Below are 17987 nucleotides of genomic sequence, written 5' to 3' on the forward strand. Positions count from 1 at the left end.
TACCATGATGACGGCGATGAGTTTCTGGACCGGATCATCACAGGTGATGTGCACAGTATTCTTGGACAGACGGGGCGTTCTCCACGTTGACTTCCTGACCAGAAGTGAGACGGTGAATGCTGAGCGTTACCTCGCTCCCAGTGATTTCCATCTTTTCCTACACCTCAAGAAATTCCTGTCCGGTGAGCATCAGCATTTTGAGAATGAGAGCGAGGCGGAGATGGTTGTCACACAGTGGTTCCAATCCCAGGCGGCAGACTTCTACGACACAAGTATTCAAAAGTTGGTCCCACGGTATGACAAATGTCTCAATCCTGGTGGCGATTATGTTGAAAAATAGCTGCACACTTGTTGTATCTGTTGCAATAAATATTTCCATGAAATTGTGTTTTGTTTCTGTAAACAGCCCCAGGGAAACTTACTTTGTGGACGAGCCTCGTAAGTCGAGGGATTCAGCTGTCAACATGTGTGGACATTGGATTGATCTCTTTGATTGGTAGCTCGCGGTTGTATGTTGAAGTGACAGGAATTAAGTTCACGTGAACATTCATCTTTCAGAGCAGTGAGTGGGGAACTTAGTGTGTGATATTTGGAGAGTGCTTATCAAGGAGAGTGAGTGTGAAGAGTTGATGTACTTTAATCTGTGAATGTGAATTGAAGAGATCGATCAAATTTGAAGTATTTAATTGTCAATAGTGGTCTCTTCTAAAACTGACTGAAGTGAGTGAACACATGACAAGAACAGTGGTGCCAAATATGGCTGCCATCCCAGTGCCGGGATATCAGTCATTTTGGACCGAAAACCACCAGATGCTAAAATCGGAGTACCAGCAGTTGGTGGGTCAATTCCCTGAAGCAGACACACAACTGAAACAGCTATTTAAAGTGCTCTGCGACATCGAGAATGTCACATGGTACACTTCAGCTTTGGTGGGTGACAGTGAGCAATGGTCATCCATTGTCACCGCGGCTGAGGAAACTATGCAGAACCTCTGCAAAGACCTCATTGGGAAGACCCTGTATAGTGCCCTGTATGACACACAGACGCCTTGCAGGACCTAAAGGCAATGCTGAAGGCAAGTGTCAGATCTGGCCTCCACCCAGGAGGATGGCTTCAAAGAAGTATGATGGCAAAAGTGGCACAGTACCAACGAGGCTGCCCCAACCTTGAAGAAAGCAGTGCCAGCTGCTGAAATAACACCCCATAAACAGGTTGCCGCCTGCAACTTCTTCGCCCCCCCTAAAGACATCCATGGAGACGGACATCACCAGTTCAGAGGCCGCTACCCCTGAGGAGACAGAGTCTGGCAGAACAGGTAGGCCGCCTCCAATGAAGCAACTGATGAACATGGTCAAGGGCGACTTCGAGTTTCCTAACACAAGGAATGGAACAAGAGTCCTCGTGAAAGGCATGGCGGATTTTGAAGCCATCAAAGAGCATTTCAGTAACAGTAGCCTAGCTTACTACTCCTTTTTCCCAAAATCACTGAAGACCATTAAGGTAGTAATCTGACACCTCCCTATAAATACCCTTGCCCAGGATATTTCAGAAGGTCTGGAAAACCTGGTCTTCGATGTTGTTACTGTCAGACAAATGATGACAGCCCGCCGTTCTCTTTCTGAAGAAGCCACAACCAGGAACCTTCCGTTGTTCCTCATAACCTTGCCGCAGACAGCAAAATCACAAGAGATCTTCAATCTGCCAAGAATTTGCCACATATCCATCAAGGTAGAGGCTTATAGGACCCAGACTGGACTTACTCAGTGGCATAACTGTCAGCAGTTTGGCCATGTCTGGGCTAACTGTAAACAACCTCCACATTGTTTGTGGTGTGGAGGTGGCCACCTACATAAGGAGTGACCAGAAAAGGGAAACGCTTCCTCCACTCCAACATGCTGCAACTGCCGGTTGGCGGAGGGAGACAAACTGCATCTCACCAATTATGGGGGTTGTAAACATGCCAAGGAGGAGCAGCAGAAAAGGAAGGCGCAGAGAGCAGCCAGAACTACCACAGGGAGGTTGTTCTCTTCAAACATTGTCACCCCAGGTGTCTCCTTCGCAGCGGCACTCCGAGGAAACACAGAACAGCAGCAACAGCACCCTCTGGAAAACCATGTTCCGGCGGCTTGTGCACCCACAAGGAAGGGGATTGTACCTGCCTCTGCACTGCAGAACGAAACAGGTCAGTCAGTTCAGGCTCCTTATGTAAACAGCCAACCTCTCTACAATATGTTGAGAGTAGTGACTGTAGTACAGCAGATTATGACATAGGTCAGTGGTGCAGTGTCTGAGGAGGACAAAATAGTGACTATTATAAACAGTACTATATCTCATGAAACAAAATTGCCACTAGAGTTCATAGGTCCCTCAAAGTCACAGCATTTAATGCAAACGGCATTGGGAGGCAGCGCTATGAGCTCAGTAAACAGCTGCAAGATTTACACATAGATGTGGCCCTGTTTTCAGAGACACATCTGAAACCTCATGAGAGGTTCTTTATTCCAAATTACCACTTTTGTATAATCGACCGCCACTCGGGCAGAAAAGGCAGAACTGCCATTGCAGTTAGAAAAGGCATTCCCCATAATCATGTAGACCTACCACCCCTTGTTTCAGTAGAAGTGACAGGGGTCTGCATACCAATTGGCTGTAAAGAAGAACTGCTTGCAGCTGTTTATAAATCTCCAGGCAGAGCCTGGAGTGATGCTGACATCACTGAGCTCTTAAGCTTTAGACGTAAGTCTGTTTTGGCAGGTGATTTGAATGCTAAACACCCATTTAAACAGCAGAGTTTCAAACCCCTCGGGCGAGAAACTCGTGGATTTATTTGATATGAGTGAATTCGTAATTTCAGCACCACAGTGCCCCACTCATTATTCCCCTGTGGGAAATGATGACGTGCTGGGCATTGTGGTTCACTAAAATATCAGAGTGTCAGATGTTATTGTCTCTGATATTTTGGATTCATATCACCTACCAGTAGTATTCCACTTACTGGAGCATGTTAAAATTAGGAATCTTTCAGACCCTATCGAATAATTTACATATTTGAAGCAGTTTCAAAGCCTCGCTTCTGAATTAATATCACCTAAACTAGAAATTAAGTTGGGGGTAGAAGCCAATAAAACGGCATATGACTTTGCAGCCTCTATTGCTTCAGCATATAGGTTGTCAATGAGTAAAGTTACACTTTCGGACATAAACAATGATCTTCTTGGTTTAGATTGTTTGATAAAATATAAGCAAAGGCTACGAAAATTGTGGCAAGAAACCAGGGATCCAGCATGTAAAACGGCAGTCAATTGGGTCACCAACTCAATCTGGCGAATGACCTGTAAAAAGGCACTTGAACGGTGGGAAACAAAAATAAGTAACGCTGAAGTCACACCTCAGAGTGTATGGCCCATTGTGAAATCTGCTTAAGAGAAATGGACCAAGGCCACCAACTACTATTCATGGTTCTTCTGGCCTTAAATTTTATCCTTCTGAAAATGCCAACGAAATTGCCGACTGTTTGGAAATGCAGTTCACGCCACACGACCTGTGTGACGAAAACCGTAAAAGAGGGTGGAGGCTAGTGTTCAAGCTCTGCTGGAAACCGTAGACAACAACCCCCCTCAAAGGATTAGACCATGTGACGTTCAGAAATTAATAACATTCCTGAAATTAAAAAAGGCCTGTGAAATTGACGGCATCCCAAATGAATGCCTCAGGCACCTTCCAAGGCAACCATTGGTTCACCTAACCCATTTATTACATCATTGTTTTCGGTTTTTTTCATTTTCCAAATACTTGGAAGGAAGCAAAAGTAACAACTTTTCTAAACCCAGTAAAGACCCGAAATTTCCTCAAAATTTACGTCCGATCAGCCTCCTGTCCACGACAGGAAAACTATTTGAAAAAGTTATTTTGAATTCCTCCAAAAACATATTGAAGAAAAAGGCCTGCTCAATGCAAGCCAGTTTGGGTTTTGTGCATGTCACAGGACGACATTGCCCTGTATTAGGCTGGCGGACCACATGACCCTTAATTTCAACAGTGAAATGTCTATGGCTGTGGTGTTCTTGGACATCGAAAAAGCCTTTGATACCACATGGCACTCAGGATTACTGTATAAGTTATCAAAATTGTAATTCTCGAACAGTTTGACCAAAATTATTGGGGCCTTTCTTTCTAAAAGTAAATTCACTGTCTCGGTTGAAGGCGAAATGTCAACACCAAGGGAAATGCAAGCAGGGGTGGCACAAGGTTCAGTCCTTTCCCCTACTCTTTTCAGTTTGTACATAAATGTTGCCCCCCAAACATATGGTGTTCACCTGGCCCTCTTTGCAGACAGCATGTCTATATGTGACGGATTGCAAGGAGGGTTTTATTGTTAGAAAACTCCAGTGCAGACTCAGCTCAATGGAGACCTGGCGTGAGCGCTGGAATATAAAAATTAATGAAGATAAGACTCAGAGGGTCTACTTCTCGTGGTTGTCGACTGCCGGTGTCTTGTCTTAGAGTATATTCCCTATTCAAAAGTGAGTGATTGAGCGCTAACATTAAAAAGCTCTTATTAGATCCGTAATGAGTTATGCTAGTCCCGCCTAGGAGGTTGCGGCAGACACCCATCTAGTGAAATTGCAGTGCCTGCAAAACAAGGTTCTCCACACCATTGGCAATTTTCGAAGGTGCACACCGGTCAGTGATTTGCACATGGCATTCAAAATCCCATACGTATATGACTATATAACAAAATTATCCAGGCAACAAGCAGAAGTCATACAAAATCATGATAATGGGAATGTTCACAACATTGGACAATGTGAAGCCCAACACAGAAAGTATAAGAGGCTTAAACATGGTGGTGATCAGGCATACAACCGCTCAAGTCACTAGACTGCCATGGTAGCAAATACTACTAGAAATAGGGCATAGTCTGATGTACTGAGCCTAGACTTACAGAGGCCTTGTGTATATTATACATACTAGATATTAAGATTCAACTTTAAATAAGTAGACTAATACTGTCAACTATGACTGGCAAATAACAGACCCAACCTCTTGTCAGAGAGGGCGCCCCACATGGACAGGACAGTAACTTTGACTTAAAAAGTAACATCTGGTCCCGGGGCTTGACACAAGACAGACAGACTGACTGAATGTCAGTTGCAGCATGACTTTGACTTGACGGAACACACTGCTCTTGACATAACCCCACAGGAAAAGATCTAGTGGTGTTATGTCTGGTGAACGTGGAGGCCAAGGCATTGGACCCTCTCTGCCGAGCCATCTTCCTGGAAGTGTCCTGTCTAGGAACGCGCCTACCTGCAGACTCCAATGAGGTGGAGCACCATCTTGTTGCAGAATGATGTGTGCCTGTAAGTGCTCAATTTGTGGTACTGCACACAGTTGCGGCATGTCCAGGTAGGTGTTCAAGGTGTTCATGTTGATCATCTGCTCTTGAAAAAAAAAAGGTCCAATAACCTGGTCATGCATTACACCACACCACACATTCACTTTTGGACTATCATATATGTGCTCCCTAGCAACATGTGGCTTTTCAGTGCCCCATGTACACACATTATGCCTGTGAACTTGACCCAAAACATGAAGTGTTGCCTCAACTGTGAACATGATTTTTTCAAGAAGTCCACATCAAGGTCAATGCAGTCAAGCATTTCTTCTGCAAAATGTTGATGTGCCATGCCATCAGCAAGTTTGAACTGTTGCATGAACTGAACTTGTATGCACACAACCTCAACCTCTTACATGGCACTTTGTATATCATTGCATATGGGAGTAACAATTCATGCGAAGCTCAATGAGTGGATTGCCAGTCTTTTATTGCTTTGTCACTCGGAGGTTGCTTATTGAACTGTGTGTGGTAATTTTGTTGAGTCTGAGTGAGTGATTTTGTTTCAAAAAGCTATCCTACACAATGTGTCTGTTCCTGCATAGTCGCCATTTCACGAACTACTGACTGAGAAACATAAAGATGGCCATTTATGCCATGTGTTGGCGGCAAAAGAAAACTTCCACAGTTTCACAATGATCTGCCGTGAACCGCATTTGGCTAGCTCAATTTGTTTGTGCACCAAAATTTTTCAAAACCCCAAAGGGACTTTGCGGACACACTGTATATTGACATATGACTGGAAAGTGTTAAACCACACCCTGTACCTCTCCTCTACTTTGAAGAGGGAGGTCTGTGTTCCAGAATACAAGAAATGTATGTATATATAGAGAATTTATTTCACTCTTAGGCAGAAGTACTCAGCAAACCTATGTAAAACCATTATAATTCATGATTGGCAATTCTTTACTTTCTCAATTCAGGTATTGCTAAAGATGTCAAGAATGTTGAATTATTCTTTATTACTTCATATAACTTCAGGAATGTTTGTATGCCGTAACACTTCTGGCATGTTTACTGTGTTATTGCCTGTAGACAGCATAAAATTAATTTTGTTTAATTACCTCAAAAACCATATGACTCACAGGAGAAGCAGAGTGGATATAAAATGTGTTTAATTTCTAACTACAAGTTTTGTATAAGCAAATTTTATTCCGATAAATATTGAGCAAATTTTATGTGAGGTGCATGCATAATCATTGTCTTAAACCTGCACAGTGTTCACATTTGACTTAAAACTGAAACAGATAACAGCATGAAATCTTTTTGCTTGATTCAGGACTGGTTACATGACTTTCTCTTTGGCACTGTTCCACCATACCAAGTAGCTTTGGAAGGTACTAATGTTTAATGTTAATCGTATTATCACATACCCAACTGAAGTTTCTGTAGGTGTCAAGTTTCAAGTGAATGCTAGGATAGTACCAATAAATACCCTAATTAAATGTAAGATTGCTCTTCCTGCTTTTGTCATTGCTCAAGAGTCTGTTTTGTATCATTCATAATTATGTTCAAATATATTTATATGATGCAGGGGGTTTGATCAGGTGTCTGACTTTGAAATCATGCTGATGAAAAAGAAGGAAATGTCAAAGAAGCGGAAACGGAAAGCTGACATAGATATTATCAATGATAATGATGACATCATTGATCAGCTTCTGGCAGACATGAGGCATGCAGCTGAGGTGAGTAATTGTGTGGGACTTTGTTGCAGATCATTTGAGAATATTCACTTTTATTAAAGTAATTTTTACAAAAGTCAGAATATAAATTAATCATTGTGGAATTTTTATTTTGTGTAAGCTGCTCTTTGATCTTGTGGTGATGTTACTCATGTCCTGTGAGGCTCTGCAGCATTCCCTGCACAACTACTGAAAATACTGAACCTGCTCAGTTTTTCATGGATGATGTGTCTTTTGTGTGTATTGTTATAATGAATGGTGTTTTGTAATGCAGGAGGATCGGCGACTGAATCAGCTGCAAAAGCCTGCAACAAACAAGATTGCTATGCTGCCAAAAGTAATGTCCCAACTTAAGAAGCATGACCTGCAGCTTGCTTTCCTCGAACACAATGTGTTGAGTGTACTGACTGACTGGCTTGCCCCAATGCCTGACCGCAGTATGCCTAGCCTCAAGATCCGGGACAACATCCTGAAACTGCTGTGGGAGGTAAGATTTCATATATATATATATAAGCGATGGTGAGTAACAATCATTAATTAGGAATGATGGTGTCTTCTTACAGAGTTTTCTCTCTGTTATCTCCCAATTGTACAGTTTCTGTTATTTAAAGTTTTTCAGGAAGATCAGCACTTAACTAAATGTAAAGTTTATATTTGGGAAATGAAGAAAGGTATTTCTCTGTACTGTAGACTGTTGATTATCCGCATGCAGATGATCAGTTTTGCAGCTTAACTGCAGGGCTTTCAGAATCCCTTATTTAAACCTTTCAATGTTGAATAAATAAAACCTAACATTAACCCCCTGTGCTGAATTAATTTTGTAATGATTGTTGAATTGAATTGAATTTATTTACATTCTATAAATCCTAAGCAGGTTAGTACCTTTGGATACAGAACAAGTCAAAAGGTTACATACGTAAGTACAGGCAATTTTAGCTTAAAAATTAATATAACTTAATTTTACATCATTCTCTATTTACATTGAAGTATTCATCTAAAGAGTAGAAGGAATGAGCATGTAGATAATTCTTTAACTCTGATTTAAACTTTTTAGTATCATTGCCCAAGTTTTTAATACTTTGTGGCAGATTGTTGAACACTTTTATGCCAGTAAAGTAGACTCCTTTTTGATATACTGATAAAGTTGATGAGGGTAGGTGGAAGTTATATTTTTGTCTAGTATTCATGTTATAGACATCAGAATTTAATTTGAATTTATCTTTGTTGTAAACAACAAATAAGAGAAGCGATAATATGTATTGCGATTGAAGAGGTAGAATTTTTAATTTCTTAAATAATTCTCTACATGAATCTCTACTTCTACATCCTGTAATGATTCTAATTATATTCTTTTGTATTTTAAAAATTATTACACTATGTGAAGAGTTCCCCCAAAATATTAATCCATAGTTCATAATAGAATGAAAGTAGGCATGGTAAACCATCTTCAATGTTTCCTGTGACATAAAAGGCTTAATTGATCTCATCGCATAGCAAGCTGCATTTAATTTAGGTATAATTTGTTCAATATGTATTTTCCAAGACAGTGTACTGTCTACATGTATTCCAAGGAATTTTGTATCAAGTACTTTACAGATTAATTTGTTGGCATAACTGATGTCCAGATCAATTTGGTGGTTGTTTTTAGTTGTGAATGATATGTAATGGGTTTTATCAAAATTTAATGAGAGTAAATTGGCTTCGAACCATCTGTTTAAGGCTTCAAATACAATATTTATGTCATTTTTAAAGTTTTCAAATTTAGAGTTCTTAAATATTATACTAGTGTCATCTGCATATAGAATTGGTTTAGATTTATTGTTGATGGTTTTAGATAGATCATTTATGTAGAGAAGAAAAAGTAAGGGACCTAAAATTGATCCTTGTGGAACACCGTGCTTTATAATTCCCCAGTTTGAAAATGCATTATGACTGGAGTTTTTATTATTTATTTCAACTCTTTGATACCTGTTTTTGAGGTATGATTTGATCCATTCATTAGCTTTGCCAGTTATTCCATAGAAATTTAATTTCGATAGTAAGATATCATGATTAACACAATCGAAAGCTTTTGCTAGATCACAGAAAATCCCTCCCACAATTAATCTGTCATTGAGAGCACTTAAAATATCGTTAGTTAGTTCATAGGTTGCTTTTTCTGTTGTTAGGTCTTTCCTAAATCCAAATTGCTCTTTGACTAATATGTTGTTAGAATTTAAGTGTTCAAGTAGTCTATTATACATAACTTTTTCAAAGACTTTTGAGAATGAAGTCAATATGGATATTGGTCTGTAATTAGAGATGCATTTTCTCTCTCCTTTTTTAAAAAGTGGTTTCATTACAGCGTATTTTAAGCGTTGAGGAAAAGTACCTGATGATAAAGATTTATTACATAGATGATTCAAGGGTGAACTGATGTAAACAGAGCTTGCTTTAAGTAATTTGGTAGAGATTTCATCATATCCATGTGAATTTTTGGGCTTAAGGGATTTAATAATGTTTTCAATTTCCTTCCTTGTTGAGAATTTGAGATTGATATTTGGAAATGAATTGTTAAAGGCACGAGACAGATAGTATATTGGATTATTATTATTATTATTATTATTATTATTATTATTATTATTATTATTGGAATATGTTTTCTCAGCTAATGAAAGGAAATATTCATTAAATGCACTTGCGATAGCTTGTGGATTGTTAGTGGACTTCCCTTCAATATTCAAACTTTGTACGTCTTCATTAACAGATTTCTTTCCTGATTCAACTTTCACAATATCCCAGGTGGTTTTAATTTTATTGTTTGATTTTAGAATTTGGCTGTTATAGTCTATCTGTTTGGCTTCTTTAATGACTTTTGACAAAATTTTACAGTACATTTTGTAGTGACTTTTTAGTCTTGGATCATTACTGTCCCTACTGGCCAAATATAGTTGTCTTTTGTGTTTACATGAAGTTTTTATTCCAATTGTTATCCAGGTGGATTTGTTTTTATTTTCATTTTTGACTATTTTTAAGGGAAAGCTTGAATAAAAGATCCTCAAGTATGTGTTCAGAAAGCAATTAAATTTAGAATCAATATTATTGCTGTCAAATACATTGTCCCACGATTCATTACTTAATTTTGTGACAAAATCTGCCATCGTATGCTTGTTGATTTTCCTTACTGTTTTATATTGTTGATTACTGGGCTGAAAGTCAATATTATTTATTTCTATGAGTTGAGCATCATGATCGGATAAGCCATTTATAAAGGGTCCTACAGTATAGTCTCTTAATTTTGAGTTATCAATGAATATATTATCTATCGCTGAACTAGAATTATTTTGAACTCTTGTGGGAAAGTTAACAGTACTGGAGAGATTGTAAGATGATAACAAAGAGTCTAAATTTAGTTTCCTATTACTGTCGATGAGATAGTTTATATTTATATCACCACAAATTATAAATTCAACTTTTGAACTATGCAGTACATTTAGGATGGTTTCTAATCTATTTAAAAAGTGATTGAAGTTTCCAGATGGGGCTCTATATAAAGTCAGTATACAAATATTTGAAAAAGGAGAGTCTAACTTTAGAGCACATGCTTCCAGATCCTGGTCTTTGCAATAATCTTCTAAATTTATTTTAGTAAATTTTAGGTTTTCGTGTAAAAAAATACTCACTCCTCCTTTCTCCAGTGTTTTCCTACAGTATCTAGCACCTAAATTATAATTTTCTAAGTGAAGATGTTCTAATTCCAGCTGTTTCATGTGATGTTCAGTAAGGCACAGTATGTGTGGAAGATTTGAATTCATGGAGCTTATTAGTTCATTTGTTTTGTTTCTCAATCCTCTTATATTCTGATGGAATATTCTTAGTACTTTATTATTCACTGAATTTAGTAGACTGCAATTACCTTTTCCGATTTCTATTGGTTCACTAACATTATTGTCTGAAAGATTAGTTTCTTTTGCAATTTCTTTTACTTGATAAACTTTACTTGCACTCTTTATCCTAAAAAATGATTCTGAACACCCATGACAACTGGAATGTGTCTGCCCTTAATGCTCTCTGCAATGAGTCGCGTCAGCTTGTCCTTGCCTCGAGGATTAAGATGCAAACCATGGACAGTATGTTCGCTCCTCAATATTGAAGAGACATCAATCGCATCAATGTGGGCCGCGCCGACCTCCACAAGCGAACGCTCAAGCCGAAGATTAATCTCCCTTACACACCTGTTAATCCATGGCTTGTCATGTCGCCAGAAAAGACCAACAAACCTCACATTGGTGTGACTAGTTTTCTGGGCAATGTCACTTAAATCTTTCTCAATTTGATAATTGAGGTTTCTCTCCAAACTGTTACCTGGCCCCCCAACTATAACTACCTGATCTTCCTTACTAAAACCTTTGCACAATTTTCCAATGTCCCCAGTGACATTGCTCAGATCAGCATTGGGCTTGAATATGCTGGTCACAGCATATGCATCTCCCATTGCTTTCTGTAGCCTCTGCCCGATACCCCTACCATGACTGCTACCCAGCACTAGAATCTTACGCTTAGGCTTAGCCTCTAACACAGGCTGATCTATAGCGTCACCATCAGTCTGAGGCCCTAGCATAGCTAGAGGTTCAAATCGATTGGTTAAAGCTAACTTAACATCTAGTGAAGAAGGAACTTTTTTAAGTTTTCTTCGGGAGTTGGACACAGTCCTAAATTCTTCAGGACAATTATCTACTAAATTTAATTCCCCTTTTAAGAGGTCAATCTCAGTTCTTGCAAGTTCCAGCTCCCTTTTCAAACTCAAGATAGTCTCCTCTTGTTTCTTTATTACCTTGGCTTGCACACAGGAGTTGCAGTACCAAGGTAATATGGCCAAATCACTATTGGTGCCAGAGCACTCCCAATGAAACCACAGGCCACAGTCCTCACATCCTGTCCCCTGGCTAACCTTCCTTCTGCAGGCCCCACATTTACCTGATAAGTCGTTACCCCTTGTGGTCATTATTACCACTTATGTTAACTTATAATTCAGTACTAACTAACAGATATATTTAAAGAGTCTAATTTGTGATTAGAACTTACAAGAGTATATGCTGGCACAAATCTTTTAAGGCCCACTATATACAATGATACACTTATTTTAGGTTAGGCCCACTGGTACACTTGCAATAGTACAAATCAACTTATTAAAGATATAAAATAACACACTTCTTGTAGGTTAGGCCTACTGTACACTTACGAAAATACAAACAACTTATGTAAGATATAAATAACACTTGTGAAAATACAAATCGACTTAAGATATAAAATAACACACTCCCTGTAGGTTAGGCCTACTGTATACTTACAAAAATATATGTATATGAAAATATTGGGAAATCAAGTATAAATTTGATCATTACATGCATTCTAAATGTTGAGGTTTATGTTAATCTAGATCTATATTTACCATCCCTCTGATGGCCAAGTTGAAGTAGGATATTCCTGCTGCTAGATAGTAATTTCTAAATTCCTTTGCAGGTGTCATGACAAATAAAGCAACAAGTCTGTCTTGTAGTTCATTATGTTTGCAATAGGTGGAAGTATATGCTTGGCAATTTTGAGTGCATTCAGAAAGTCTGGATGATACATGCTTATAAACATCACACCCGTAAGAATACGGACACAGCAAGGATGCCATGTTGAGGCATGCCTATATGGAGCGTCAGTAAATAGGTCACAAATGGATGTGAAATGTAAAACATGTGATATTCAAAACTGGAAAAATTGTTTATTTCTTGACATAATTCTCCATCAACATTGATGTACTTATCCCATCGCTTTACCTGTGCATCAGAACCCACAGCATAAAAGTCTTGACTTTGGTCTCAGCCACTTCCTCACCTCCGTTTCAACCTCTTTTTCACCAGCAAAGGTTTGCCACGTTTCTTGCCCATGTTGTGAACCACTTTATATGACGGGCACTTCCCACTGTAAACAGGAAATATTTCTTTATGAACCTTTGAGCTGAAGATCTCGTTTCAGGCCGGTATTGGAAGAACTTATACACCTGAAAATATGTGGTACTCAAACAAACTTCCAGCAATTCCATGATGGCTTCGACCTGCAAGACAGACTGTTCCACAAATATGTCATTGTTATGGAGCTCATTTCTTATGATTTGAAGGGCTTCATGGGACTGGTACATTAGTGAAAAGGCTAACAACATTAAAGCTAACAAAGGTGTCTAGAGATTGAAGGTTTACAGACTTCAAAAACTGTACAAAGTGGCCCAAAATCTTTATGAAGGATTCTGATTTCCCTGCAAGAGGACTCAATATCTTATGGAGAAAACCAGCAAGAGCATGCAAGGGGAACCAATAGAACTCACTATAGGCCTCAGAGGAATGTCAGGTTTAAGAATCAGTATGGTCTGACAGAGTGTACACAGTCCTTTTATATTGAGATGAATACTGAATTATGTTATTTCAATGCTAATTTTACATGTAATGCTAGGTTATGGTTTGATGTATTTAGTTTGAATATTTATTGTGTTTTTGTATATACCTTTTAATTGTAATATATTGTAACGTGTTTTGCTACTCAAGACGCAGTTCAGATTGTTAATTGGTTTATTTAATAACCTACAAGTCATAACTACAAATACTTATAACACTGTTGCAGGTGTAGACAATTTACAAACCCCACACAATATTCTCTTCAGTAGTCTTCACGTTCGCAGGTGTAGACAATTTACAAACCCCACACAATAATCTCTTCAGTAGTCTTCACTTTCGCAGGCGTAGACAATTTACAAACCCTACACAATAATCTCTTCAGTATTCATGTTTGCAGGTGTAGACAATTTACAAACCCCACACAATAATCTCTTCGGTAGTCTTCACGTTCGCAATTCACTCGCGGCAACTGAACTCGGTGACTGCTAGACTTCAACTGTCTTCGGCAGCTGCTACATTTTAACTCTTTCCTTATGCATTCCAGTCTCCCTTATAAACCCTCAGTTGGACAGCGGAAAACCCACATTGCTTCACTGTTGCGTAAACGCTGTGTTTAAAGGCGTTGCTGGGCAACACTGCTGAGAGTTCTTTATTGCTGCGTAGTAACTGCGGTGTCCCCTGTTATGTCACTGTGGGAAGTGCTGTTACATCACCGCGGGGAGGGGTGTTTACCGAGCGTGTAATGATGGAAGGAGTGGGGGTATGTGACGTCACTTGCAAGACCGCAGAGTTCACGTGACCCCTACTTCCTGTTGCGCCATCCACGTCACAATATATTGTGATGTATTTGTGCTATGCAGGACACCCCCCCTCTAGCGGTGACGTAACAGCATCAGAGCAATTGCTGCTGCTATGGTAACAGGTCAGTCAACATTCCGTCCTCCTCCCCCATGCTGACGTAACAGCACTTCCCGCTGTGACGTAACAAGGGGACACTGCTGTAACATGAGGCAACAGGGAACGGTATAAGAAGCCAGCTGAGCAGTATGTGATGAGAGTGTGTGATCAGGAGTGACACAGTGTGGAGCGTGAAGTCACCGAGTGCGGTGGAAGTCAGTTTCAATCTAGCAGTCACCAAGTCAGGTTGTATCGAGTGCATGGCAGTGACTACAGCAGAAGACATAATTGTGATACTGCAGATGGCAGTAGTGGTGTAATTGTGAATTGTATAAGTGTAAGAGCGAATGTGGAATATATTCGCTAGATCCAGAATGGCATAAAGTTACTTGTCGCTTTATATACCCAACATGTGACAATATTAATATTTGGCAGATGTTTTTGTTATGAAAGCAACATAAGTGTTTCACTTGGTATTACTGAGTTTTTGGACTTTTTCTATTGACTGGTATTCTAAAGAATACAGCATTTCAGAAACTGGATCTATTTCTATCCTCAGGTGATAGTATGGAAGGAATTTTCTCTGTTACGTCCATTTGAGAGAGGTAACCTCATTCACAATGTTTCAGTTCCCAGGAATCACTCAGGAGACACTGAAGGCATCTGGCATAGGGAAGGCAATCATGTATCTGTACAAGCATCCTAAGGAGACAAAAGAAAACAAGGAACGGGCTGGCAAACTCATCAATGAGTGGGCTCGCCCTATATTCAACGTGTCCACTGACTTCAAAGGTATTAGAAATGGTTACAACTGCTTATATCCAAATCAGTAATACAGAACATTATAAGGTGATTCAGATGATATGGTGTCCTTTCAGCATGTTTCAGTCATATATGTTATGCAAGAGAAATGGTGATATGTATCGTAGCAAGGATCATCCACCTTCACCTTCTCCCAAATCCTACTCTGAACATTCCTGCTTGTGACTTGACCTCCACCACAGCACAGTAGTGAACTGATTTGTCTAGCAAAAGTGCTCTTTGACTTTTATTAGGAGGTGTTTGCTTCAAATCTTGGCTATACTGACTGAGGCTTTTGTGGTTTTTTCTTGAAACGGTTTCATATTAAACTCCTTCCAGAACATTGCCTTACATGAGCTTCAGGGTCTGTTCATGTCACTCATGTTGGGGATAGTGCCTGCATAAAGAATTGTCACTGATTTTTATATCTACGGAATATGTGCTTGGGGTCCCAAACTTGCATTTCTTTATGTTCGTGGGCAGTATGTGTCACTTATTTGGCCTTCAGAAGGTACTGCAAGCTATGACTGTAATATCTTTAGATATTAGAATAAAAAGTATTAGTAACTTCTTGTAATAGACAGTCTGCACATATCACAATAAATTCTTATGCATTTACAAGAAGGTACATTTTGTGTCAGCTGTCTTGAGTGCCATGTAGATTGTTGTGTGTAACCACTCCACATGTGTGATTTGTAACATATTCTGACACACAGACTAATTGCTAGACAACATCCACAGCATATGCACGGCCAACAATACAGGAGCAGTGTTTTCTATGGTCAGCACAGTGACCATTGCTATGCAACACGTTATACACGTGGCCAGCAATACAGAAGACGGTGTTTTCCATGGGGTCCGACCCAAGGCTATATAACAAGAATCTGTTTGTAACTAGGGAGATTAGAGAATTGGAATTGTGAGTTAAAGAGTTGTAGGAGTACAGAACAGTTGTTGTGGAAGAACGAGAATGTGTACACAGGCGTACCAGGGAGTACAGCGGAGTACGAGAATGAGAATGGAGTGTGTCCTGGTGATTTGTGAAGTAGGTAGATTAGTGATAGTGCTATCATTGATTGTGATTAAGAGTGACTGTTAAATAAATAGGTAAGGTAAAGTTGTCCCTGTGCTTAACTACTTAAGAACTGTGCCATGAAGCCATGTGGGAGAGTGGATGTATAGACCCACATTTTTTTGACTCTGGCATTAGTTGGTGAGTGCTCAGCTTCACACCCCAGCTGCTTTACACCTGGAGAAAGAGCCCCAAGTACCCACTGGATAGGAGGGTGGGTGGGCCGCAGACCTGGTCTGGGCTACATGAAGAAGTGAGTATTCTTGCCCCCACTGGGATTCAAACTCCGTCCCTTCAGTCGTGCAGCCTGTAGCCAGTCGCTCTACTGACTGCACTATCCTGGCTATGATTATACAAAAAGGTGTTAATAAATCCAATCATCTAATCCAGAACCCATTATTTTTAGACACAGAATCTCTGTTGTTGATTTTTATCTCATTCTGAAAGTATGTTTTTTAATATGTTGATTTATGGCTAATCCTTCCACATTAAGTGTATATATTGTTGTGGTTTGTGTGTGTTTGTGTGACCATAGATGGGGTATGGATTGGTGAAGGGATTTATTGAGCACTTGTACACACCACTCAGAACTACAAGTAATTACAGCGTTATCACTATTCTCCACACTTTACAAATCACCACAGCCCCCACTAAGCCTTTTTCCAGTCTGCTGTATCTTCATCAGCTGATCCCTGGTGGCAGCTTCTAACAGTGGAGATTCTTCAGCTTCACACCCTCAGGTTCTATCTTCACAGCCTCCCATGCAGAACTCAACTCACAACTTACTTCCAAGCTGGTGGCCATTTCACATCAACCTCCTAGTCTTCTCTTCACAGGCTGACTTTCAACTAACTCTCTGTCAACTGACAACTAAGTGGGTCGCCCCAATTGTCTTCCTCATAACTACTTTGGACGGACTGAGTAGAAAACACCGTTTCCAACAGTTACTCTATTGTGTTTGTATTCATTGCCATGGGAATGTGTTTACCAGCCCGGTGCCTAGAAACAGGTTGCATAACATCATTTATTCACCAATTTTGTAGCAGTAGCTGTACATGCTACAATATGTAAAATTGCTCTCATGTATCCATATCTCTTGCATTAGGTGGAATATTCAGTATACAGTGGATACTTGCTTAACGAGCACCTCTCATAACGAGTAATTCGCATAACGAGCAAAACAAATTGTAAAAAAATGACTCACTTAATGAGCGACGTTTCGCATAACGAGTGACAAGAGGGGAAGTCCTGGATTGTGCGCTTGCTACATCAGTCTGTGTTTAGCACTCGTTCTGCTAGCATCTTAGTGTCACGTGTGATCACACATTTTTCCAAACTTGTGTTTGGACATATTATTTGTGATTTTTTTTTTGTGCAAAGTTTAACCCTTTCGCGCGGTCATTTAAATTCCGCGGCCGTCTCTCCAGCGGTAATATATTCAGCCGTCCATTTAAATTTTGCTCGAAAATGATTTATTCATCATTGTTCTTAAATTATATGAGATAGGAACATGAAACTTTCACTAAAATGATCTTAAAAGGTGGTTTTATAACCTTACCTTATAATATGAGCGCCCTGTATCTCGGCAATGGAAGCAGGTTGTTTAGTATTTGAGCAGTGAATGGTACACCTTGAAGGATGAAACTTTCACTAAAATGATCTTAAAAGATGGTTTTTATAACCTTACCTTATAATATGAGCGCCCTGTATCTCGGCA

General features: G+C 39.5%; 1 protein-coding gene across 4 annotated transcripts in view; it reads left to right on the top strand.

Moving 5' to 3' along the window:
* LOC111866655 (protein IWS1 homolog) overlaps positions 1-17987 on the top strand; it is a 51503-nt gene that overhangs the window by 24086 nt on the left and 9430 nt on the right. For all 4 annotated transcript variants that reach the window (XM_023855817.2, XM_023855819.2, XM_023855820.2 and 1 more), the window contains 3 exons: positions 6934-7084; positions 7356-7568; positions 15027-15189. In XM_023855817.2, coding sequence (XP_023711585.1) covers positions 6934-7084; positions 7356-7568; positions 15027-15189 — 527 coding nt within the window. The remainder of the gene's footprint in view (positions 1-6933; positions 7085-7355; positions 7569-15026; positions 15190-17987) is intronic.

This window comes from Cryptotermes secundus, unplaced genomic scaffold (genome assembly GCF_002891405.2).
Source record: "Cryptotermes secundus unplaced genomic scaffold, Csec_1.0 scaffold1755, whole genome shotgun sequence".
Classification (NCBI taxonomy): domain Eukaryota; kingdom Metazoa; phylum Arthropoda; class Insecta; order Blattodea; family Kalotermitidae; genus Cryptotermes; species Cryptotermes secundus.